This window comes from Pristis pectinata, chromosome 4 (assembly GCF_009764475.1).
Source record: "Pristis pectinata isolate sPriPec2 chromosome 4, sPriPec2.1.pri, whole genome shotgun sequence".
Taxonomy (NCBI): Eukaryota; Metazoa; Chordata; class Chondrichthyes; order Rhinopristiformes; family Pristidae; genus Pristis; species Pristis pectinata.
In genome coordinates this window covers 71,072,530-71,097,477 of record NC_067408.1, presented here as the reverse complement: position 1 = coordinate 71,097,477, position 24,948 = coordinate 71,072,530, and the positions used below count along the sequence as shown (strand labels likewise).

Sequence of the window (24,948 nt, the reverse complement as noted above, 5' to 3'; positions counted from 1 at the left end):
TGATTAAGGCGTAATCTTTGTAACTATCTATCAGGCTGAACAAAAGATTATCTGTACTTCCAACGCTAAAATAGTAACTGGGAGGAGGTGGGTGAGATAAAGTTACGTACACCTCTATTGAGTCTAAGACTTGACCTTTATCTCGTTGCCAGATTTCTTCTTCCTCAGATGACACATTAAGCTCTGGCAATGAACAACTGTAACCCTTTCATTACATCTAGCCTCAAATCTCCAAACAGTCTGTAGGTTAAAACAAAAGAATACTTCCATCAAATGAGATCAGTTCTTAATCCCGCGTGTATACCGAGGTGTATTGGAATAGATTACTATACAACTCCCAGCCACCCACTCATAATCTATAATGGCCGCACAGTGGTGCAGCTAGTAAAACAGCTACCTCACAGCTCCAGTGACGCAGGTTCAATCCTGACCTCTGGGTCTGCCTGTGTGGAGTTTGCACATTCTCCCTGAAGCTGCGTGGGTTTTCTTTGGATGCTTTGGTTCTCTCCCACATGTCAAAGATGTACAAGTTGGTAAGTTGATTGGCCACTGTAAATTGCTGCTAGTATCTAAGTGAGTGGTGTAATCTGGGGGTGGAATCGATTGGAATATAGGGAGAATAAAATTGGTATTGGTAGGTTTAGTGTAAAAATGGGATCTTCATGATTAGCCTTGGAGTGTTTCTTTGTAATATCTTTCTATGCCTGGAAGCAGCAAAAGTCAAAGGCCAAATTAGAGAGAAAATAGTTGGTGAATTCTTCTCCTTCTAAAACATTGACCACGGTTTGTATGATTTATTATTTCATCTGAATTTCACCCCAGCCAAAGTTTGGTCCAGTTCTACTTTAAAGTTATGCATTGGATCCACACTCAAAGCCCAGGCAGTAAGTTGTACCCTGATTCTTCTATCCCCTGATAAAAGAATTCTTGATACAAACTCTAGGTCTTCCTTTCTGTAATTTTTATGCATACGTGGGATTTTGGTTCAATGAGCAAGCTGACATTTCATGTGAAATGTCACATTTCATTAAAAACATTTCATTTTTCATGAATACAATGAATTAGCTGGGCCAGTAAACTCACCAGCTCATTCAAATGGTCCAGAGATAAATAGATGCAGGCGGTGTCCTTGAGATGCCTTGCATGTCAGGTCCTCAGTGGTCATTAGGGGGTATTTTTAGGGTCTGGGTGCATACTTATAATTTGCACTGAGATTATTTTTCCACGAGACAGGGACACGGATTATGTATGATGCATATCTTCATTTAATACTCCAGCTTGAAGTAGCCAGTAAAATGCGTTTGGAATTCTCCACCTGTGGATACTGTGTGCTGATTAATATGAGACTGACAGATTTTTGTCAGTAAGGAAATCGAAGGATAAGAAACATGAGTGAGAAAATGGAGTTGGTTGCTGTGCTCTTCTTGAATGGTACGGGCCAATGGAATGACCTTTCTCCTATCTGCTCCCACATTACTTCCCTACCAGTTTTTTTTACATGTATCCAGGTACTACTATTATACAGTTAAGATAATACTCTTTAAAAATGCATTATCCTTCAATGTTAACACTTGTTTTTGTTCCAAAAAGCTGCTTTGCTTTATCAATATACCTTTCAAGGTTTGAACTCTTACTGTGTGATGTGCATACCTCCTCGTATGCAAGGTTCTCATTCTTCATGCATCAGCTCCTTTAAAGAAGTGTTGGACAACAAAATGTTACTGGCATGCATTTACTCGTTACTCTGTGATTTTGATGGGCCTGAATTGCAACACGTGTCCAAATGGTTAATATAAGTGCAGTTCTTCTTTTGAACATTACCCAGTGCCTGCTTACTTAGGCAGAACTGAATATTAATAAAATTCTGATCTTTTAGGCGAACAATTTGTCAAATTGCGTTTCAAACATTCAGGTAAGGAGGAAATATTACATCTACTTCGGGAGCTTCCTCATTTAACTTCTCTTATTCACCCATAAAGGTCTTGTGCAAAGATATTTTTTAGTACTTAGAGGGCCAGTCCAGGAGGGACAACAAAGAAATACTTTCAAGGTTTCCTTTACATTGTTAACCAGAGGGACCAGAAGAAAGTGAAGAGTTCATAGCCCACCCCTCAACTAAGATCTAGGCAACTGTGAGAAGCAGATTATGTGGAGATATTATACCATAGTTTTTACTGTTGCATGTGTGTTGTCAGTATGTGCACATCAGTCAAGGTCTTCTTCAAATGTCTACACAGCTCAAACTGTGTTCAGTGTTTGAGAACACTTCACAGTATCCCCACTTCTCTCTCCTGGAACCTGCTTCTCACAGTGTCTTGAAATGGACACCAAATGACAATTGAAAGCATTTGTTTTGTTTTCTATTACCTTAGCAAACCTCAGATCAAAAAGGATTAATTAAAATTTAAGGCTCAGTTTCTCTGGTCATTAATTACCTTTCTATTTCCACACCATCCCCTTGCTCCCAACTATAAATTAAGGAGGATTGAAAGTTGCAACCACAGCTATAAATGTTCAAAATCTTGCACTTCTGCAAGCTTAGATCCATTATTCAAACATTTCATTACAAAGCGATGAAATGATACACATTCCCTAATACTATTGAGATACTTTTAAGACAATGAATCTTAGCAAGAGTAAATCATATGGTCCCTCACAACTGCTCCTTCTTGTAAATGATTACCATTTCCCTGTATAATTTTACTGTAACAGAGCATCTGTTAATGCCCTTATTCTTTTGCCGTTAAGTCACCTTCCAAAACTTCATGTGCAGGTTCTTCACTGTCAAAGAGGGATGGAGAAGAACTATAAAAGCAATTAGAAAGAGATAGTAGCAGTTTGCAAAAGGAACTTCAATTTTTTAAAGTAATTCTGCAGTAAGATGCTCACCATGCCATTTGATGGTGTTCCTCATGCCTGTGCTGACATTCCTCATTAATGCCTTTCCCTCCCACCACACTACCACCACCCCAATCTGCCCCACCACTCTCCTGTACGTCAATCCATTACTGAAAGGCAGGGATCCTAGACAGGAGCCACTCAAGTGGAAAACTCTGCCATCCGTTTCTTCCAAGACTCCATTAACTGTTATTCATGATGATATTTGAAATTAGTAAGGCCAGGACTTACAGCCCCTTGTCTTTTAGTACAGTACAGTGCATTTTGAAATTCACAAACAGTCAAGCTTTGCAGAAAATCTTTAAAGGGTGTCTATTTCATTTGTACATCACTCTGGCAAGTGCGTACTGGAGGAGAATAATAGTGGCTCCAAGTCCAGGTTCATCATTGATCTGTGCATTGATTTCAGAAACATCCTCTGAGAATGCTATCAAAATCCCACTTGGAATTGGCGTCATGTGCGGAGTGTTTGTACCTGGCTTTGGAGCTACATATTAGGAAGGATTTCACTGGTGAACACGGGCCCCAGTTACAGCTACCCTGCCAACTCTTGGGGACACAATAACATTTCATTTTGATGCTATTGATAAAACTTCTTTTATTGGCTTTTTGAACAGATATTTTTAATAATTAATTCTCAAGATGTGGGCATTGCTGGCAATACTGGCATTCATCGCCCATCTCAATTGTTCCTGAGAAGTTGGTGGTGGGCCTGTTATTGGTGTGATATCCTTTGTATTGGTTTGTTGCAACAGAGTAGCTTTCTAGGTCTCTTCAAATAAATTGGTGTGGGATTAGAATCACATGAAGGTCAAACTGAACAAAGAGGGTAGTTTCCTTACCCTGGGTTATTGAAGAAACAGTTGAATAATTCAACGGCTTTGTGGTCACACTTTCTGATATGTCATTATTTCAAAAAATTGAATGTAAATTCTTAAATTGTGGTGGTGGACTTTGAACGCGTGACCTAATGAATCCAATTCACTTAGTTATGGGTCTGGTAAGATATAATACCTTCTTGAACTTGTTCTATGTGTGTGGTCAAAAAAAGTTTCCTCAGCAGATCTATGCAGTGAAGCAAAATATTTCTCTGATTGAAATTATTTAATAAAATATATAATAATATAGCAATAACAGTAGACCTGAATGATTTATTTTGTTTGTGGCTAGCCTTGGAAACATTTCTATTTAATTTTCTATATATTAAGGATGGAATAAACATTATAGATTGTTTAAGCTGTGCAATAGATCTTATTGAGGAATATAATTGGTCATTAGGAGGGCGAGAGACTGATTCATGTGCATTGCATGATCAGTGGGCCAAAGTGAGCCATTTCTCATTCCAGTCATCTTGGGTACATCGAGGTCAGTAATCACGACCTCGTTTATGCACTATCTCACTCTGCAGCGGTACTCCAAATAAGTTTTATCACTTGGTTATTTATGATTGACGAAGATTATTTCTGTTTGGAGGAAATTGTTGCATCCCCTTCAAATAAGAATAGAGTTGCAACTCAAAGAGGAAATAAGTAACAAGCACCAAAGAACTAGTTTTAGGAAAAGCCAAGTATCCGGAGGTGCAGCGGTGGCAGGAATTGTTCTCGCCATGCTAACAGATGGTTGTATGGGTTAGTTGTGACATGAGTTTCCCAAGGGTAAATTGCTGTTGTTAATTGCACAATCAGGATAAAGAATAAACAAAAATACAATGCTTCCCCACTTCTGCAGAGGAAAACAGTTTAGGGAGGCTGGCCCAGGAATAGATCCCAGGAGGACCAAGTTCTCTCCATCCACCTGTCCTGGCCAAAGACAGCAGATTATTCACAGGTGGTGTCACCTTCTGACATGATGGCAACATATAAGCCTTCATGGCGAACATTGTTGACTTCTCAATTGAGGGGGCATCACCATTGAGTATGATCATTGCTCTCAATGACTGTTCTGGCAAAACACACTTTAGCAGAAGTGACTCTTATTGTTTAGGAGCCTGGGCTACTTTTACCTCACCTCAGCATGAGGCACAGGTTAATCATCTCCTCCCAACACTGACCATGTTAGAAATTGCAGCTGGTGTGCACCTGGTCTGTATGTCTCATTCCTTTAATACCATGTAGAGGTGATTTTCTCAATCCAGAAGCTCCAAGTCAGTGATAGGAAAATTGATTTATTATTGTCACATGTACCGAGGCATAGTGAAAAAAACATTGCTTTGCATGCCATCCATACAGATCATTTCATTACAACAGTGCATTGAGGTAGTGCAAGGGAAAACAGTAACAGAATGCAGAATAAAGTGTTGCAGTTCAGAAAAAGTGCAGTGCAGGCAGACAATGAGGTGCAAGGCCATGACAATGTAGATTGTGAGGTCAAGAGTCCATCTTATCGTAATTGGGGACCGTTCGATAGTCTTATAACAGCAAGATAGAAGCTGTCCTTGAGCCTGGTGGTACATGCTTTCAGGCTTTTGTATCTTCTGCCTGAAGGGAGGGAGGAGAAGAGAGAATATTTCAGGTGGGTGGGGTCTTTGATTATGTTGGCTGCTTCACCGAGGCAGCAAGAAGTTAATCTACATGTTAAAAGAGCCATTGAGGTACCCTAAAACACCATCTTCAATAGATCAGGGTTAAAATGAGACTCATTCCAATCCAGGTTCGGAAAATAGTGATATGTGAAACATGAATGATATTTAATATCTTACACCACATCCTTCTAATATTCATTGATGTTACATAGCAGAATATGAACACTACGGTGCAAGGATCTCACGGAGATTGCTTGGTAAGTAACTGAAGGTTATCAAACAGTCCTAAAAGTGAATTAGTTGATATCATATGTTTCAAAACATTCATTGCCTTGTGATTCTTCCACATCATTTACTTGCCTATTCTTTAATGAATTAATAAATTTGCTTTTACAAAGCTGTGGGATAGCCCAAACTAAATCACCAAAATAAAGGGCCTAATTACCTGCTAATCCATGGAATATTGGGCTGTCTGATCCATGAACTAACTTAGAAGCTCGTTAATAAACTATGGTCCCTGATTGAAAGATCAGAAATATTACCTCTTCCCCTTTGCATTCTTTAGTGAATCACAAAGCTATGAGTCAAATCATACCCTCCATGGGCTACTTAAGGCATTATACCAATAAATAAAATAAAAGGAAACCTGGGTAAACTGCATATTGATGAAATTTAAAACCCGTGGTTCAATTGCTCTTTCTAGTACTGATCCATCAGTATCCATAGACCAGTCTGAGCCTCTGATTGATGAAGTATAACTGTCATGGATCTGGTAAAACAATTCATTCTTTAATTGTGCAGCACATAGGTTTAATGTTGTTACAAATAAATATAATTGTATAAACCTAAACTATTCACAGATGTATCTTGTTAGCATTTAGTCTCCATCCTTCTATGGTTCAAAACAATATGTTTGAGTAAGTAATACACACTAGACAGTAGAGTGTATGGAACAGACTTTGTTGATGCACAGGACAAATAACCTAAGCCAAATCAGAGAGAGATCTTTCAGTTTCTGCACCTTTCAAACACTCTGAAGAAGGATTATAAACCATATTCCTTTATAAATCATATTGTTCCCTCCAGATTCGACAGCTCCAATTTACTCCTGGCTCTCCGTGTCTGTGCTTCCTGTGCTTTAACTTGCTCTAATTCCTGTCCATCCAATAGCCCTGTGCTTACTGACCCATACTTGCTCCAAGTTAAGCAGTTTTAAAATTCTCATCCTTGTTTCCAAACCCCTCCATTATTTCACCTCTCCAATCTCTCCAATATCCTCCAGCACTGCAACCCTCAAGACATCTGCACTCTAATTCTGATCTCTTCAAAATCCATGAATGTATTCACTCCACCACTGGTTCCTATGACTTCAGCTATCAAAGCATATGCTCTGGAATTCTCTCCCTAAACCTTGTTATTCCCTCTTTTCTCCTTTAAATTGCTCTTTAAAGCCCACATACAAGGATGCTGCCTGGATTAGAGGGCATGTGCTATCAGGAGAGGCTGGACAAACTTGGGCTCTTTTCTCTGGAGCGGCGGAGGCTGAGGGGTGATCTGTTGGAAGTGTATAAAGTTATGAGGAGCATAGATAGGGTAGACAAGCAATATCTTTTTCCCATTGTTGAGCGACCCAATACCAGAGGGCATGCATTTAAGGTGAGAGGGGGTAGGTTCAGGGGAGATGTGAGGCGTACATTTTTTACTGAGAGAGCAGTGGATGCCTGGAATGCGTTGCCTGATAGGGTGGTGGAGACAAATTCATTGGGGGCTTTTAAGAGGGGCTTGGATGGGCACATGAATGAGAGGAAAATGGAGGGATATGTGCATTCTATAGGTAGGAGGGATTAGCTATGTCAGCACAACATTGTAGGCCAAAAGGCCTGTTCTGTGCTGTACTGTTCTATTTCTGCAGTTTTAATTTTTGTTTGATAACATTCCTGTGAAGGGCCTTGGGAGGTTATACTACATTAAAGGCACCCTACAATTGAAAGCTGTTGTGGTTAAGTTTCACTTACGTCAAAGATACATGTCACAGATAAGACTTCATGATACACCTGTTGTCAAACCTGTGAAGAGAGTCTATTCATGCAAATACATGTAGTTGTTCATTCCATCCTTGCTTCCCTTATACAAGGCTTCCTGTTCCAGCTGTCTGCAGTGATCATCTTTCCTATCCATAACTAGTAGACATTTCTACCTCTGTTACCCTACTCCCCCATTATATGTTAATTTCTCTTGGCAATTTTATTACAATTTATTTCTTTATTTGAGCAGTTTACAAATCAAAAGTCAAGCACTGCATTCCTCACAGAATTCAATATATTTGGAACGTCTATTGCTTAGTCTACACTAAGAAATATGATTGTTAATGTCCATTATGCTTTCATGAAACAGTCCAGAGATTCCTTGATAAATGTTAAGGATTGGCACCTGCCCAAATCTTACTCTAATAGACTGAAAGTGTGGTGACCTAATCAAATGATGCACCAGCAAACTAAGGTTCAGTCCAATCCATCTTTTTTGACTCTAAGGTCACAAACTTCAAAATTAAAAAGTCCCTTGCGCTGCCAGAGCTGTTCATTAATAAACCATAAAGAGTAAAAACACCAACTGTTCCTAGCCTAACTAAAGAAAAGAGACTGAAATATTAATGTTCTTTTGAAGTAATATAGGAGCCAAATGAAACAGATGTGTCTACTTCTTACAGAAAAAATGATGCTTTGCATGTACACTTTACGGGCATTCTCCACCTGTATGATGTTATTTTATACAAAGTTTATTTCCACGTAAGCCCTTTTAGTACTAGTCTTGACTTTCACCTTCTAGAAATCAGCTTTCCACTTTAAAATGTTTCAGAAGAAGACATAGTACGGTGTACCATTTAACGAATATGCAACAACTCCCTGTATAGGTGTATTCTTGGTTGTTTTGTGTGGCCTTTGTAAATTCTTTACTTGTGGGCTAGTGGGGTGTCCATCTGATTCCTCAGTGATCCAGTGAAAGACAACACTTGTTTTCTTTGCCAGTGCAGTGCTGATTTATCCTGAAGTTTTTGTTTCAGTTACTCTTGCAGATTAATGGATTGAGTTTTGAAACAACAGGTGGATTGACTGGCATGCTTGTTCTTTATAGCAATTTATATTAATCACTCCATCGCACAATTATTATAACAGGCATATAGTTCAGGTGAGTTTTGAGGTGAAATAAAGTATACTGGGTAAGTTAATTTCTCAAGTTAAACAAAAAAATATGTTAACTATGTATTGCATTCTGTTACCTTGACTGCAGTGCTACAATGTTGATTCTACCAGAGGAATGTTACTGTCAATCAAGGTAGCATATTTGTGGCACGGTTGAATTCAACTATGCATTTAAAAGGAAAAGATGTGTCATGGCAGGGCAAATACTTCGGGCTAGAAATTTATTCATGCAACCCTTTAAAACAAAAATGATGCTGTGAAGTTGAAAGTCAGTCTAACCCAGATTAGAGCAATTTTACACAATTTCTGGGTTGGCATCCATTAGGAAATTCATCCACATTATTTGCAAGAGTTTCGTTTTCTCTGGCACCTTTTTCCCAGAGTCAGGCTCCCACAAATGATATAAGCAGTAGCGCAGCATGCAAAATTTATCTGCAGTGAAATTTTCCAGAGCCAGTGGTCTCCAAAATGACAGTTTGTACTCAATCACATAACAGCCAGTTTTTACTAATCCTGTTTCTGCTGAAACCATGCAGTTTTATGGGCTAACACTCAAATGGAACTCTGTCCTGACTGAGATCCATGATTTCTCACAACCTCAAATATAATCTCATATATACACCTTGCCTGCTTTGCCCATGGAGGTCAGAGTCATGGTTACTCTCAATGTCCCAGATTCAGGATCGTTGTTTTTGCCTCATTGGACAGCTTGTGCTCATCGCTGAGTTCGGGAGTTCACCCTAAGTCCTTGCTAATGGAGAGGAGATTTCATCCACTTTTCATTCATCACACAGGGGCGTGAGAGATTTTAGGTTTCTCAAAATTGTAGGCATTCATACTCTGCACTCATGCCATTATAGAAACCTCTCCGGTAACTTCCTACCCTGGGTGTGCGTGTGTAACTTGCAAAGTTCTCCATAGTCTCCTGCACAACGAACATGCCTCCCATTGGCAATGTTCTTTACCACCTGTCCCGGGTCCTCTGACCACCGAGCACTCTTCCCCCACCCTCAATCATTGCAGCATCCATTCATTCATTGGCAACACTCCCTGCAGCTGGAAAAATGTTAATTGTATCGGTTATGTCCCTTTAAACTCTCCTTGCAAAGATCACTATGTGTGTTACATTGCAACACATCAAAGGTGTCAGCTTCAGTATGGCATTGCACTGTGAAACCCAACAATGTTGGGTATTAAACCATTCAACCATAGAACCATACAGCACAAAACAGGCCCTTCGGCCCACCATGTTGTGCCGTCCATCAGACCACCCTCACACTACCTAACCCCTTCCTCCCGCATATCCCTCTATCTCACATTCCTCCATATGCCTATCCAACAAGATCTTGAACCTGTTCAATGTATCTGCCTCCACCACCACCCCAGGCAGTGCATTCCATGCACCAACCACTCTCTGGGTGAAAAACCTCCCTCTGACATCTCCCCTGAACCTCCCACCCATAACCTTAAAGCCATGACCTCTCGTCTTGAGCATTGGTGCCCTGGGAAGGAGGTGCTGACTGTCTACTCTATCTATTCCTCTCAATATTTTATATACCTCTATCATGTCTCCTCTCATCCTCCTCCTTTCCAGTGAATAAAGCCCTAGCACCTTAAGCCTCTCCTCATATTCAATACTCTCCAATCCAGGCAGCATCCTGGTAAATCTCCTCTGCACCCTCTCCAATGCCTCCACATCCTTCCTATAATGAGGCGACCAGAACTGAACACAGTACTCTAAGTGTGGCCTAACTAGAGTTTTGTAAAGCTGCATCATCACCTCGCGGCTCTTAAACTCAATCCCGCGACTTATGAAAGCCAACATCCCATTGGCCTTCTTAACTGTTCTTTCCACCTGTGAGGCAACTTTCAATGAACTGTGAATATGAACCCCCAGATCCCTCTGCTCCTCCACACTGCCAAGTACCTTGCCGTTTACCCTGTACTCTGCCCTGGAGTTTGTCCTTCCAAAGTGTACCACCTCACACTTCACCAGATTGAACTCCATCTGCCACTTGTCAGCCCAGCTCTGCATCCTATCAATATCCCTCTGTAAGCTCCGACAGCCCTCCACACTATCCACAACACCGCCTATCTTAGTGTCGTCTACAAACTTACTAACCCAGCCTTCCACCCCCTCATCTAAGTCATCTATAAATATCACAAAAAGTAGAGGTCCCAGAACCGATCCCTGCGGGACACCACTAGTCACTGCCTTCCAATCCGAGGGCACTCCTTCCACCACAACCCTCTGCTTTCTACATGCAAGCCAATTCCTAATCCACACAGCCAAGCTTCCTTGGATCCCTTGGCCTCTGACCTTCTGAAGAAGCCTACCATGAGGAACGTTATCAAATGCCTTACTAAAATCCATGTAAACCACATCCACCGCACTGCCCTCATCAATCTTCCTGGTCACCTCCTCAAAGAACTCTATCAGGCTTGTGAGGCAAGATCTTCCCTTCACAAAACCACAATTCAAAGTTTATGTGACTTCCACAAACAGCATTCCAGGAAAGCCTCAATACTATTTTAATACCCAAAAAATGGCATGCAGAAATTATGAGGTCTTTGCACCCCCTTCACTTTAGTCTCAGAAATGGACCACATATTTGATACAGTTCTGGAACAGAACACTAGCCAATCTTCACATGAAATATCCTTTGAAAATGCATATGCAAGGACAGAACTTTCCTAATGCAGTCTATACCTTAACTTTGGAAACCAATGTAGCTATTTGGAATTAACCCCAAATCTTTTGTCAAGTGGACAACACCCCTGTACCTTATCTTAAATCTATGAAATCCTCAACCTGGTTTTGACTGTAATTTGAAGAGCTCAAAACCCTCCCACACCAACTTAAGTACCGTGAGCTGAATATATAAGCACTGCTTCTTGACTACTCCCACAGATGTCATTTTTCTATCTGTTTCTTTGAATTCTTGTTACCTCAAAGGTTAGGGGAGGTGAGTGGAAAATCATGGTGGGAAGGACAAGGTAGGCTGGTCAGGCTGAGAGTGATTGGCAAAGCAGCACCTTATTTTTCACCTGGGAATTCAAACCCCAAATGTTAATGAGTCAATTTTGCCAGTCGGTAGGAAAGGCTGGACAAGAATGAACGGCAATGGCCCAACCTAATGTGGGCAAGTCCAGAACTAGAGACCACCAATGTACAAATGCAAAACTCTGACAGTGGTGAGAATGTGGAACGCACTATCATGTAGGACAATTGAGATGATCAGCATAAGTGCATGGACGAGAAAGTTAGAAGCACAGGTGAGAGAAAGTTACATTGATGGAGCAAATGTGATAAGTTAGGATAAGACTTGAGACTAAACTTTGACATTCCTCTGTTGGGTAAAAAGACTAATTTCTATGCTGTAAATTCCAATAGCACCAAATGTCATTGACACCTTAAATTCTCTGGTGGAAAGTCTAGCTTTGCTACTGCAGATATTCTGATTGCATTGTTTCACGTATAGTGCACAGATCAGTTATTCAAATGAAAGGGACGATAGTATGGCTGGGAATTTTGCTGGATCTACTCCCACTCAGTTAATGTAAGTTTATCTGATGGGCACAGAAACCCTGTTATCAGGTGGTAGAATGGGACAAGGCCTGAGGATAACCCAGCTAAAGTTTCAGTTTGCTTTCCAAAGAGGATTTTCATAGCACCAATTCATGGGTTATCTTTTGAAATCATCTCATCACCTGATTTATGAAGTATTTTCATTATGCTGGAAGTTACTGAACTCAGTAACTGAGTTACTGAGCTCTGAGATCCCTCACTCTTTGAGGGATCTAAATTATTTATTTATTCATTTATCATTTATGGAAGTTGCTTGCAAGGCCAGCATTTATTGCCCATCCCCATTTGCCCCTTAACCAAGGATCAACTTCAAGTGAATCACTTGGTAAATGTTAATTGGTTTATTATTGTCACATGTAATTGGTACAGTGAAAAACTTCGTTTTGCATACCATCCATACAGACCATTTCATCACATCAGTACATCGAGGTCGTATAAGGGAAAAGGAATAACAGAATGCAGAATATAGTGTTACAGTTACAGAGAAAGTGCAGTGCAGGTAGACAACAAGGTGCAAGGCCATGACGAGGTAGATTGTGAGGTCAAGGGTCCATCTTATCATACAAGAGGTTCATCCAATAGTGGGATAGAAGCTGTCCTTGAGCCTGGTGGTATGTGCTTTCAGGCCTTTGTATCTTCTGTCCAATGGGAGGGGGGAGAAGAGAGAATGTCCAAGGTGGGAGGGGTCTTTAACTATGTTGGCTGCTTTACCGAAGCAGCAAAAAGGAGGAGAGGCTGGTTTTTATGATGTGCTGAGCTATGACCACAACTCTCTGCAGTTTCTTGCAGTCTGGACAGAGCAGCAAACCTAGATTCACCGGCATCATTGCTTAAAAATTAAGCCAATTAAATTACAAAATACATCACTAATATTAAATATTAATGTGTTTTAAAGTTTGTTATAAAAGCTGAAAAAACTCTACAAACTGACCAAACTTTCACAGTTGAGATTGATTATTTTGCATAATGGTGCACGCAATGGGAAGGAAGTTCCTCCACTTATCGAACTTACTTCCTTCAAACCAATTTTATTTTTCACCAGCAATGGTAGTAACTGTCTAACGTGGGTCCAGGTCTGATAGTATTTAATCAGTTCCCTGTCATGGAACACCTGTGGCTTTGCTTCTTGTCTTATCCTCTTAGATCAACACATTAGTCAAATGCTACATTGCTCAAGGATCTGTTGTAAATAGATGAGATTGAATTGTGTGCTTAATCTGCTCTGTACAAATTTATCCTTCATTGACTTCAGTGGAAGAGGAAATGGGGCTTGATGAGTAATGGGCATCTCATACCATCTCCAGTCACCATTAAGAAAGTGACTGATTTGCTTTAAGATACTAAACCAATTTGTCGAGTCTACTGTGGAGAGGTATAAAGACTTCAAGCAGTGGAAGATGTTTATTTTCAGGTTGCTGGAGCACATTAACAGCTTTTTTTTCCAGGCAGCAGATTAGTGTGCAGTTACATGAGGATTTGATATGACGAGGCTTGGTGTGTCCACGCCGATTGATGAATAGCTTTACATTTCAATCATATCACTAACAGCATCATTAATTTCTCTATTCATTCTGCACACTCTTATCAGTAAAATGAACACCATCCCCATGGAAAGAGTCCAATAGTTGGAATCGTAGAATCATATAGCATGGAAACAATCCCCTTGGTCCACTTTGTCCAAGCCAACCATCAGGCACCCATCTGCATGAATTCTACACCAATCCCATTCTTTTATTCTCCCTATGTTCCCATCAAGTTTTCTCAGATCCTTCCATTCACCTATATAGAACATAGAACAATTACAGCACAATTCAGGCCCTTCGGCTCACAAAGCTGTGCCGAACATGTCCCTACCCTAGAAATTACTAGGCTTACCCATAGCCCTCTATTTTACTCAGCTCCATATACCGATCTAACAGTTTCTTGAAAGACCCTATCGTATCAGCCTCCACCACTATTTCCGGCAGCCCATTCCACACACTCACCAGTCTCTGAGTAAAAAACTTACCCCTAACATCTCCTCTATATCTACTCCCCAGCACCTTAAACCTATGTCCTCTTGTGGTCACCAATTCAGCCCTGGGGAAAAGCCTCTGACTATCTACCCTATCAATACCCCTCATCATCTTATACACCTCTATCAGGTCCCCCCCATCCTCCGTCTCTCCAAGGAGAAAAGGCCGAGTTCCCTCAACCTGCTTTCAGGTCTCAAGGAAATTAATGGCCAGTTAACCTACCACCATGTATGTCTTTGGGAATGTGGGAGGAAACTGGAGTAACCAGAGGAAACCCATGGGGGTCAAAGGAATAATGTACAAACTCCTGACATACAGTACTGTGAGGCAGCAGCTCCACCATGTGCACTACTGTGCCATCCAATCTTTAATGTTTCCCCTGAGCAATTTGTTTTATGCTCGTAACTTAAGTGGAGGAAATGGGATAAGTTTTTGCTGATCGTGGAAGCATTTAAATGATTCCCACTGGACAAAATTTACAACAGCTGACCACTGCTGACCTTGTCCATATTTCAGATAGCTATCTCCTATATCTGGATTCTCAACTACACTCTTCCTATGACAGAACCACTTAGATTTAAAATTCCAAGGCTATTGTGCAGTGCCATCATTTTTGGGGTCCAGCTGAGACCAGGTCCATGATGCTGACAGAGCCAGGTTTTCATTCCAGCCACACTGAAGGAATCTATACTCATATGGGGCTGACTTCACACATTCACTGTAGCTCCACTACCTAAGAAGGAAGGGCGAGAGAAACAGGGAACTCCTACAGTTTATAATTAAGGTATTGGTATTGGTTTACTGTTGTCATTTGTACTGAGGTACAGTGAAAAACTTGTCCTGAATACTGATCGTACAGGTCAATTCATTACACAGTGCAGTTACAATGAGTTAATACAGAGTGCATTGAGGTAGTACAGGTAAAAACAATAACAGTACAGAGTAAAGTGTCACAGAAGGACATGATAACAGAACACTTAGGAAATATTCAGTGGAAGTAGACAAAGTCAACATAGAATAATGAAAGGGAAATCATGTTTGATAAACCTACAGGAGTTTTTCGAGGATGTAACTTGTAGAATAGATGAGGAAAGGCCAGGGGATGTAGTGTATCTGAAACTTCAGAAGGCCTTTGGTGAAGTCCCACGGAAGAGGTTAGTGTGCAAAATTTGCAGATGGCAGGAAAATTGGTGGAGTTGTGGATGGTAAGGAAGGTTGTCAAAGGAAAGAGCAGGATGGTTGTTGGGATTCCTAGGCAATTAACAAGTTTAGCTTCAATCCTTTGCTATCACACCTTCCCCCACCAACCATTCCCTCCCCCCCCCCCCCCCCCACCTCCTCCGCCGCACCAACTCCCTCTAGTGCTCCCCTCTCCTGGCTTTCATGGTCTCTCAACTGCAGTTCTGATTCCGTTGCCCCTGGTTCCAGGATTTCCCTTTAGACTGCAACAGGCAGAGGCTTTCAAATGCACGCGCTGCCTGTGGATCCCCATCGATAGCTCAAGCAAATCACACTGATCAGGCAAGAGGTGAATCTCAGGCCAGATTTGGATCTCTGTCAGTCCACCAATGGTTACGGAGCCAAGAATGGGCCATGATTAATTTCTGCTCCCAAAGCTTTCCAGTCTTCTCCATTGTTTTAAATCAAGGGAAAAATAGTGGTGCAGCTAATAGAAACACAAAAGGTGCTGGAGGAACTCAGTGGGTCAGGCAGCAGCTATGGAGAGAAATGGACAGTTCAGATGAAGGGTCTTGACCCGAAATGTTGACTGTCCATTTCCCTCCACGGATGCTGCCTGACCCACTGAGTTCCTCCAGCTCCTTTTGTGTTGCTCCAGATTCCAGTATCTGCAGTCTCTTGTGTCTCCATGTTGCAGCTAGTAGAATTGCCTCCTCACAGCTCCAGTCACCCAGGTTCAGTCCTGACCTCCAGTGCTGTCTGCGTGGAGTTTGCACGTCCTCCCTGTGACTCTTTGTTCTCGAGGGTGCTCTGGTTTCCTCTCACATCCCCAAAAACATGTGGGTTGGCAGTTTAATTGGCTGCTGTAAATTGCCGCTACTGTGTCGGTGAGTGGTAGAATCTGGGGAGAGTGGATGGGGAATGTGGGGAAAATGAAATGTATTGGGAGAGGATGAGTGCAAAAATAGATGCCGGATGGTTGGCATAGATACGGTGGGCCGAAGGGCCTGTTTCCGCACAGTATGCCTCTGTGACTCCTTAACCCGAGGGATCAGCATCACGAATCTGCTCTGCACTGCCTCCAACACTTGGATCTGTTACTAAACCTTGAAAGACAGAGCTAGACACAGCACTCAAGGCGCTGACTGGTTAGAACCTGATGCAGTTGGAGCATGGCTTCCTCCAACTTACCCTAAGATATAGGAGCAGAAATAGGCCATTTGGCCCATCGAGTCTGCTCCACTATTCAATCATGGCTGTTTTTTTTAACCTCATTCTCCCTCCTTCTGCTCGTAACCCTTAACTTCTCTTACTATTCAAGAAACTATCAATCTCTGACTTAAATACACCCAATGACTTGGCTTCCACAGCCCTTTGTGGCAAGGAATTCTACAAATTTACAACCCTCATTCCTGAGAAATCCTTCCTCATCCCAGTTTTAAAGGGACGTCCCTTTATTCTGAGGCTGTGCCCTCACATGCCAGTCTCTCCTATTAATGGAAACATCCTCTCCATGTCCTTTCTATCTAGGCCTTTCAGTATTCATTAAGTTTCAGTGAGATTCCCCCCATCATCCTTCTGAACTCCATTGAATACAGGCCAAGAGCCATCAAACACTCCTCATATGTTAAGCATTTCATTCCCGGGATCATCCTTGTGAACTGCCTCTGGACCCTCCCCTGGGCCAGCACATCCCTCCTTTGATACGGGGCCTAAGATTGCTCTCAATATTCCAAATGCGGTCTGACGAAAACCTTGTAGAGCCTCAGCAGTACATCCTTGCTTTTTGTATTCTTGCTTTTATATTCTATATCTTATAATCTGTTGCTACGGCTGCATGATTTTTAACTACATTTGTATTAATTATATTAGGTTTTGTTGGAGCAATAATTTAGTGCCACCTTAATAGTAAATTGCAACCCTGCAGGTTTTACTTAAACTTCCATGGAGATGTGAACACTATCAGGCTCGGATCAATAGCTCCCTTGTGCGCACAGCTGATGCTAGATGATTAACAAGTTTTGCTTCGATCCCTTAATTCTTTATTTCAGTGCTGCTACTATTATTGTAATGAATTCACTGGTATGGAATGAAAACCCATTTGATCATATCTATTGTCAGCTTGTGAAAGGGTTGTCCAAAAATAGAAGGCTCTCATTGATTTTGGTACTTAATACCTTACCCCACTCTGAGCTATCTTGTTTGACCTTCAGACTGAAGCTGCAAGGATTAGCAATGAGCAAAACTCAACCAGTAGCAAGGGACCACTTGCAATAGGACAAATATACTGGAATAATTATTGGGCATAAGGCATTAAAGCGTAACACTAATTTCCTTCTTCCAGATGCCATTGTCCTCGTTTGCACTATAATGCTAACAATGTCTCCTTTGTTGAAATCAGGGCTCACCATTCATTCCATTTCATATTTGCTTCATTATTGCCTAATAATTGGTGGAACTCTTTATGCATCAAGCAACCTTCTTTCCAACCATTTGTAGGCTTTCATACCCTGTTCATGACATTACCTAACCACGTCTACTGAACATACCTTGTTGTCTTAGCTGCTGTTTTTGATTTGGTGATCTTCTGCACTGTTGGGCTACACCTCAGGAACATTAGTACTGAAGCCTAAACTGAGCCTGAACTGCCTGGTGAATTTAGATTGGAAGCCTGTTGACTTCATGTTGTGCATGAAAACAAGTATCCTATTGAAATCCGGCCTATTGGTATGACACTTTAGGCTAGAAACAAGAGTGAAGTTTTCAGTTTTATCACATCCTGTGCCTTCTGGTTTTCCATGGTTTGGATAGTTTCAACAACAATTATCCTTGATAAGATTAGATGACAGAATGCGGTTGGATATGGACAGCCTGTTCTTATGAGTTATGGAATGGCACAGAGGCACAGCAGTTAGTGCTGCTGTCTCACAGCTCGAGGGACTTGGGTTCAATCCTGACCTCAGGTGCTGTCTGTGTGGTGTTTGCACGGTCTCACTATGACCATGTGGGTTTCCCCCTGGGTACCCCGGTTTCCTCCCACATACCAAAGATATGCTAGAGAAACAAAGGACTGCAGATGCTGGAACCTAGATGAAAATCATGATGATGCTGGAGGAACTCAGCAGGCCAGGCAGCATCCGTAGAGAAAAGCAGGTGGTCAATGTTTCCGCCTGAAATGTTGACCGCCTGCTTTTCTCCATTGATGCTGCCTGGCCTGCTGAGTTCCTCCAGCCTCATTATGTTTTTCATCCCAAAAAATATGCTGGTGGGTTTACTGGCCACTGTAAATCACTCTTTATTGTAGGTAAGTGATGAAATAATTAAAAAGTCTTAATGGGCATATGAGAGAGAATAACTTGCAGAAAAATGAGGAAAGAGGGAATGGGAATGATAGGGTTGCCTTGCTGAGAGCTAGCATGGACTTGAGGGGCCAAATGGTCTTCTATGCTGTGATAAGTAAGCAGGGTATTTTGCCACTCCTTACCATCAGGAATTGATCAATGATCAATAGCATCTCAATGCAGTATTGAGGAATAGCTGAAAGCTGAACAGGGGTTGAATTACCATCACCACCCCCAGCCACACATCCTTCAGTGAGACAGCTCTGGGCAGATGAAGTCCTTCTCTAGAGCATTTCATGTTGCTTCATGAGTAGAAATATTGTTAGTGATTTCTGCTTTCTTTGGGGCTGTAAACACAGGCTTCCTCACTGTTTCTCACATTACTCACTGCCAAGCATTTCTTTATGCTTTCTCCTGCTCCATTTCCATTTTCGCCATAAGCTTTTCCAAAACCTCAGTGGAAGAGTGGAGGAACTTCCCATCAAAGTTTACAATAGACCTCTTGGAGGAAAGAAAGACGGGCATTTCTCTTGCACCTTTCAGGACCTCAGCTTGTTCCAACTAATCTCACAGCCAAGGAGAAACTGCTTTTTCCAGTAAATCTGTAGAATTCTCTGCCCAGGGAAGCAGTAGAGGCTACCTTATTAAATATACTTATGACGCAGTTAGATAGATTTTTCCATAGTGTGGGAATTAAGGGTTACGGGGAAAAGGCAGGTAGGTGGAGCTGAGTCCACGGCCAGATCAGCCATGATCTCATTGAATGGCGGAGCAGGCTCGATGGGCCAGATGGCCTACTTCTGCTCCTATTTCTTATGTTCTTATGCTAATGCATGAAGAGCAGAGCAGGAGGCACAGCATCCATTTTTTTGCATTGCATTGTCACACAAACAGCACCGTGATCATGACCAGGTGGTCTGCTTTTTAGAGGGGTAAATGTTGGCCAGGAAACTGGGGAGAACTTCCCAGATGTTTTTAGAAGCAACATCTCAGGGATCTTTGATTTAGTCCTTAAATTTCTGGAGTGAACTTTGAACCTACGACCTTGCGATTCAGATGTCCTGGCCATTGAGCCAAGGCTGTTGGTAGGAGGAACTTGCTGACATGCATAGACCCAGAGAATCTCGTGCTCACACCTTACCAAAAGCTCAGACACTCAGACACTCAGATTGTCAGGAGACAAGCTGTGGTGAGAACTGAGGCTACTTGCTTGGAGCACCATTAACTAACAAGAAAGGCAAGCTCTTTCAGAACTCCAACCTCAGACGCAAGGGGATATCACTCAGGATGCCAGCGAAAACTGCATGTTACGTTTGCAGGTGACTATTTATATTGTTCTGTGGAATCTGTCCTGATGGTTGGTCAGAAGCAACTCTGTGGCTGTGAATGTCTTTCACGTAGTTAAGATTCCACAGAGTTTAAGTGGTTGTGTCTAAGCCTAGAGGTACCTAGCTGCAATAGTCATGTCTGCATGAATGTTATAGATCACTCACTGTGTAGCTTGTGTGTAACCACAGTACAGAATGATGAACACCAACATTCCAAACCAAGAAATTCCTTCCTTTTAAATTGGTATTGGTATTGGTTTATTATTGTCACTTGTACCGAGGTACAGTAAAAAGCCTGTCTTACAAACCAATCGTACAGGTCAATTCATTACACAGTGCAGTTACATTGAGTTAGTACAAAGTGCATCGATGTAGTACAGGTAAAAGCAGTAACAGTACAGAGTAAAGTGTCACAGCTACAGAGAAAGTGCAGTGCAATAAGGTGCAAGGTCACAACAAGGTAGATCGTGAGGTCATAGTCCATCTCATTGTATAAGGGAACCGTTCAATGGTCTTATCACAGTGGGGTAGAAGCTGTCCTTAAGTCTGGTGGTACGTGCCCTCAGGCACCTGTAGCTTCTACCCGATGGAAGAGGAGAGAAGAGAGAATGTCCCGGATGGGTGGGGTCTTTGATTATGCTGGCTGCTACACCAAGACAATGAGAGGTAAAGACAGAGTCCAAGGAGGGAAGGCTGGTGTCCGTGATGCACTGGGCTGTATCCACAACTCTCTGCAGCTTCTTGCGGTCCTGGGCAGAGCAGTTGCCGTACCAAGCCATGATACATCCAGATAGGACGCTTTCAATGGTGCATCAGTAAAAGCTGGTGAGAGTCAAAGGGGACAAGCCAAATTTCTTTAGCCTCCTGAGGAAGTAGAGGCGCTGGTGAGCTTTCTTGGCTGTGGCACCTGCGTGATTTGACCAAGACAGGCTGTTGGTGATGTTCACACCCAGGAACTTGAAGCTCTCAACCCTCTTGACCTCAGGACCATTGATGTAGACAGGTGCACGTACACCACCCCCTTTCCTGAAGTCAATGACCAGCTCTTTTGTTTTGTTGACATTGAGGGAAAGGTTGTTGTCATGACACCATGCCACTAAGCTCTCTATCTCCTTCCTGTACTCCGACTCATCACTGTTTGAGATACGGCCTACAACGGTGGTATCATCTGCAAACTTGTAGATGGAGTTAGAGCAGAATCTGGCCACACAGTCATGAATGTATAGGGAGTAGAGTAGCGGGCTGAGGATGCAGCCTTGTGGGGCACCAGTGCTGAGAATAATCATGTCGGAGGTATAGCTGCCTATCCTCACTGATTGCGGTCTGTTTGTGAGAAAGTCAAGGATCCAGTTACAGGGGGAGGTGTTGAGTCCTAGGTCTCGGAGTTTGGTGACAAGCTTGCTTGGAATTATTGTATTGAAGGCAGAGCTGTAGTCAATAAACAATAGTCTAATGTATTGTCTTTACTGTCCAGATGCTCCAGAGCTGAATGTAGGGCCAGGGAGATGGCATCCGCTGTAGACCTGTTTCACCGATAGGCGAATTGCAATGGGTCCAGGTTGTCTGGTAGGCTGGAGTTGATGCGTGCCATGACCAACCTCTCAAAGCACTTCATGATGGTGGATGTCAGAGCCACTGGTCGGTAGTCATTGAGGCATTTAACCTTGCTTTTCTTTGGTACCGGGATGATAGTGGTCTTCTTAAAACAGGAGGGAACCTGAGATTGAAGCAGGGAGAGGTTGAGTATGTCCGCAAATACTTCTGCCAGCCGGTCAGCACAAGATCTGAGAACGCGGCCTGGGAAACCATCTGGGCCAAGTGCTTTCCTTGTGTTCACTCTCTGGAAGACTGATCTTATGTCCTCCACTGTGATCACAGGTTCAGCTGCACTGGAGGCTGTCAGGGCGGATGGTGACAATCCACTTCTCTTTTGTTCAAAACGTGCATAGAATGCGTTAAGTTCCTCAGGAAGGGATGTGCTGTTGTTAGCTATGCACCCTGACTTCGTCTTGTAGCCTGTTATGGCATGTAAGCCCTGCCATAACTGGCGGCTGGTCAGGGACTCTATTTTGAGTCAGTATTGCCTCTTGGCATCCCTGATAGCTTTTCGAAGGTCATACCTGGATTTCTTGTACAGATCAGGATCACCAGATTTGTGTGCAGCAGTCCTCTCCTTCAGTAGGGAGTGGAACTCCTGGTTCATCCATGGTTTCCTGTTTGGGAACACCTGTATTATCTTCTTTGGTACACAGTCCTCCACACACTTGCTGATGAAGTCTGTGATGGTGGTGACATACTCATCAAGGCTGGCAGCTGAGTCTTTGAACATGGACCAGTCCACTGTCTCAAAGCAGTCACGTAGGAGCTCATCTACTTTCTCAGACCAGCACTGCACGACTCTCCGTACCAGATCCTCCTGTTCCAGTTTCTGTTTGTATGCAGGGAGAAGGAGCACAGCCTGGTGGTCTGATTTCCCAAAGTGAGGATGAGGGGTGGCTCGGAAGGCACCTTTGATGGTTGTATAGCAGTGGTCAAGGGTTTTGGTGCCCCTGGTGGAGCAGGAGATGTGCTGATAGTATTTTGGTAACACACTCTTGAGGTTGGCCTGATTGAAGTCCCCTGTGATGATGAACAGTGCCTCAGGGTATCCTGTCTCAAGGTTGTTGAACATGGAGTATAGCTCATTGAGCGTAGGCTTCATGTCTGTCTGTGGTGGGATGTAGACCGCCATCAGGATAGCTGAAGCGAACTCCCTTGGCAGATAGAATGGTCGACAGTTCACCGTTAGATATTCCAGGCTGGGTGAGCAGGAGCTCGCCAGGACCGTCACGTCTGAGCACCACAAGTTATTGATTAAGAAGCAGACCCCTCCGCCTTTAACTTTGCCTGAGGACACTGTACGGTCCATTCGATGAATCGAGAAGCCGTCAGGTTGAATAGCAGAATCAGGTGAGGCAGGTGTGAGCCACGTTTCAATGAGGCATAGTACACAACAGTCCCTCAGTTCTCTTTGGTAGGTCAGTCTTGCCCTTAGTTCATCAACTTTGTTCTCAATGGACTGGACGTTAGCTAGTAGTATGCTGGGGAGGGGGGTCTTGTAAGCATGCTGTTTCAGCCTTGTCTGCAGCCCAGCCCTCTTGCCACATTTCCGAGATATGTGGCAGCGACTCTTCATTCTTGAAGTGGAGCCACCAGGTAAGTTATTGTTTAGGATCAGTCCTGTATGACCTCGAGTGGATTCCCCTGGACTGGATGGTAAGTATCTTCTCCTTGCTAGACTTTGAAGAATATAGTCATTGCATACCTTGGAAATTTCATTGATTTAAAACGCATCTCACTCTTATTTGGTTGTGTCTACGGATTTCCCTGTTCACTTTGCCTCAACCAGCTGGTTTCTCAACTTTCTAAAATCAACCTGAGCAAGTCTGCTGTTCCAGTTTATTTGTACTGTTTTTCCTAATTTCTGGTAGTAAACTAACCCCTTCCATATTGTGCTCCATACCCCTGAGATTACTCACCCTCAATTAGTTCACCCACTTGATTAAGTTCATTACCAGCTGTGAGATTTAGCAATTCTTCCGCACTTGCTTGAGAGAAGAACCTTGTACACATTTTAGGGATTCCCTTTATTCATCTCCTCTCTTTTCCAATTGATAAGTGGATAATTAAAGACTAAGTCTGTTATAATAAAAAAAATGTTAGGACTTCGTCTTTCAATCCTGGCCAAAAAATTGGAAGATCATAATACACTGCTTCTAATGAAACAAGTCCATTTTTATCACTTAAGCTCCAATCATATTGATCCTTCATTTTATTCCCTCAATCCTCACAGTAGCATTAACTATTCTTGAGATAGACTGACTGTCCTTGCACCCAAAGCCACGAATTCCCAGTAAGGGTGTTACCTATGAAAGGACCTCTTTTTAATGGCAGAAGCATGAACCTCAGCTGACTCCATGCTAAATAATCGTCCGTTTCTGCCAGGGTCTGAACAATGATCCAGCTGTGTTGAACAAAGCATTATAAAGAGTGACCAACGAATGCTATGAAAAGGTAACATCCCATAATTAGATGGTTAGCATGGTCCACTGGTTAACTTATTGGATTAGTTACTCAGAAGTTGGAGAGTCATACAGCATGGAAACAGGCCCTTTGGCCTAACCGGTCAATGCCAACCAAGATTCCAATCTAAGAGTTCTGAGAATAAATCTCACTACGTTAATTTGTGGAGCTCAAGTGTCTGTGGGGGTGTAAGGATCTATGAGTATGTACTTGACATTCATTATCATTTGCATTCTACAGCTAGTCAATAACTTACTAAACTGTTTAAAAGATAAGTGGGCTTTTGTGCAGGTAAAACCGATTATTGAATCCTAATCTATTTAATACCTTATCCTTTATACTTAAGCATTTTGTGTGATATATGATGCCTTCAGGTGATCGAGAAAGACTAATAGATTAATAATGAAAACTATTCCTTTCTTTCAAAAAAAGAGTGAAACTATTTTTCAAACTGCTAGCAGATTAAGGATTAGGGAAGCCATTTGATATTAAGACATTCTGACCCTTGTGCACGAATTGCCTGATGTTTAAAACAAATTACTTTTTTGGTGAAGGAATCATGGTCTTATTATTGTAGGCAACCGAAAGGAAGATTCCACGCAGATCAGCTGAACGCTTAAGATGCCATTGTATTTGCTGGTGCCTTTTAGCGTGGGTATACTGTAACCAGAGCATTCCTGATACACCTCTGTTCTGTAAAGTTCAAGGGTGACTCAACTGCAGAAATGCCTCATTGGTGGTTAAAGTGATTTGAGGGTGAGAAAGGCAGCCTCTGTGTCTCCTTTGTCCTGCTCACTAATGTCCCATCACTAAGC

At 42.3% G+C, this 24,948-nt stretch overlaps 1 protein-coding gene across 22 annotated transcripts in view; it reads left to right on the top strand.

Annotated features, from left to right (window-relative positions):
- Positions 1 to 24,948, top strand: part of LOC127569895 (adhesion G-protein coupled receptor G2-like) — a 136,966-nt gene that overhangs the window by 13,489 nt on the left and 98,529 nt on the right. For 17 of the 22 annotated variants that reach the window (XM_052014914.1, XM_052014918.1, XM_052014919.1 and 14 more), the window contains exons 4-5: positions 1,877 to 1,912; positions 5,635 to 5,676. The exons of 4 other annotated variants lie outside the window; for them this stretch is intronic. In XM_052014914.1, coding sequence (XP_051870874.1) covers positions 1,877 to 1,912; positions 5,635 to 5,676 — 78 coding nt within the window. The remainder of the gene's footprint in view (positions 1 to 1,876; positions 1,913 to 5,634; positions 5,677 to 24,948) is intronic. One more of the 22 variants, XM_052014915.1, reaches the window with a different exon arrangement.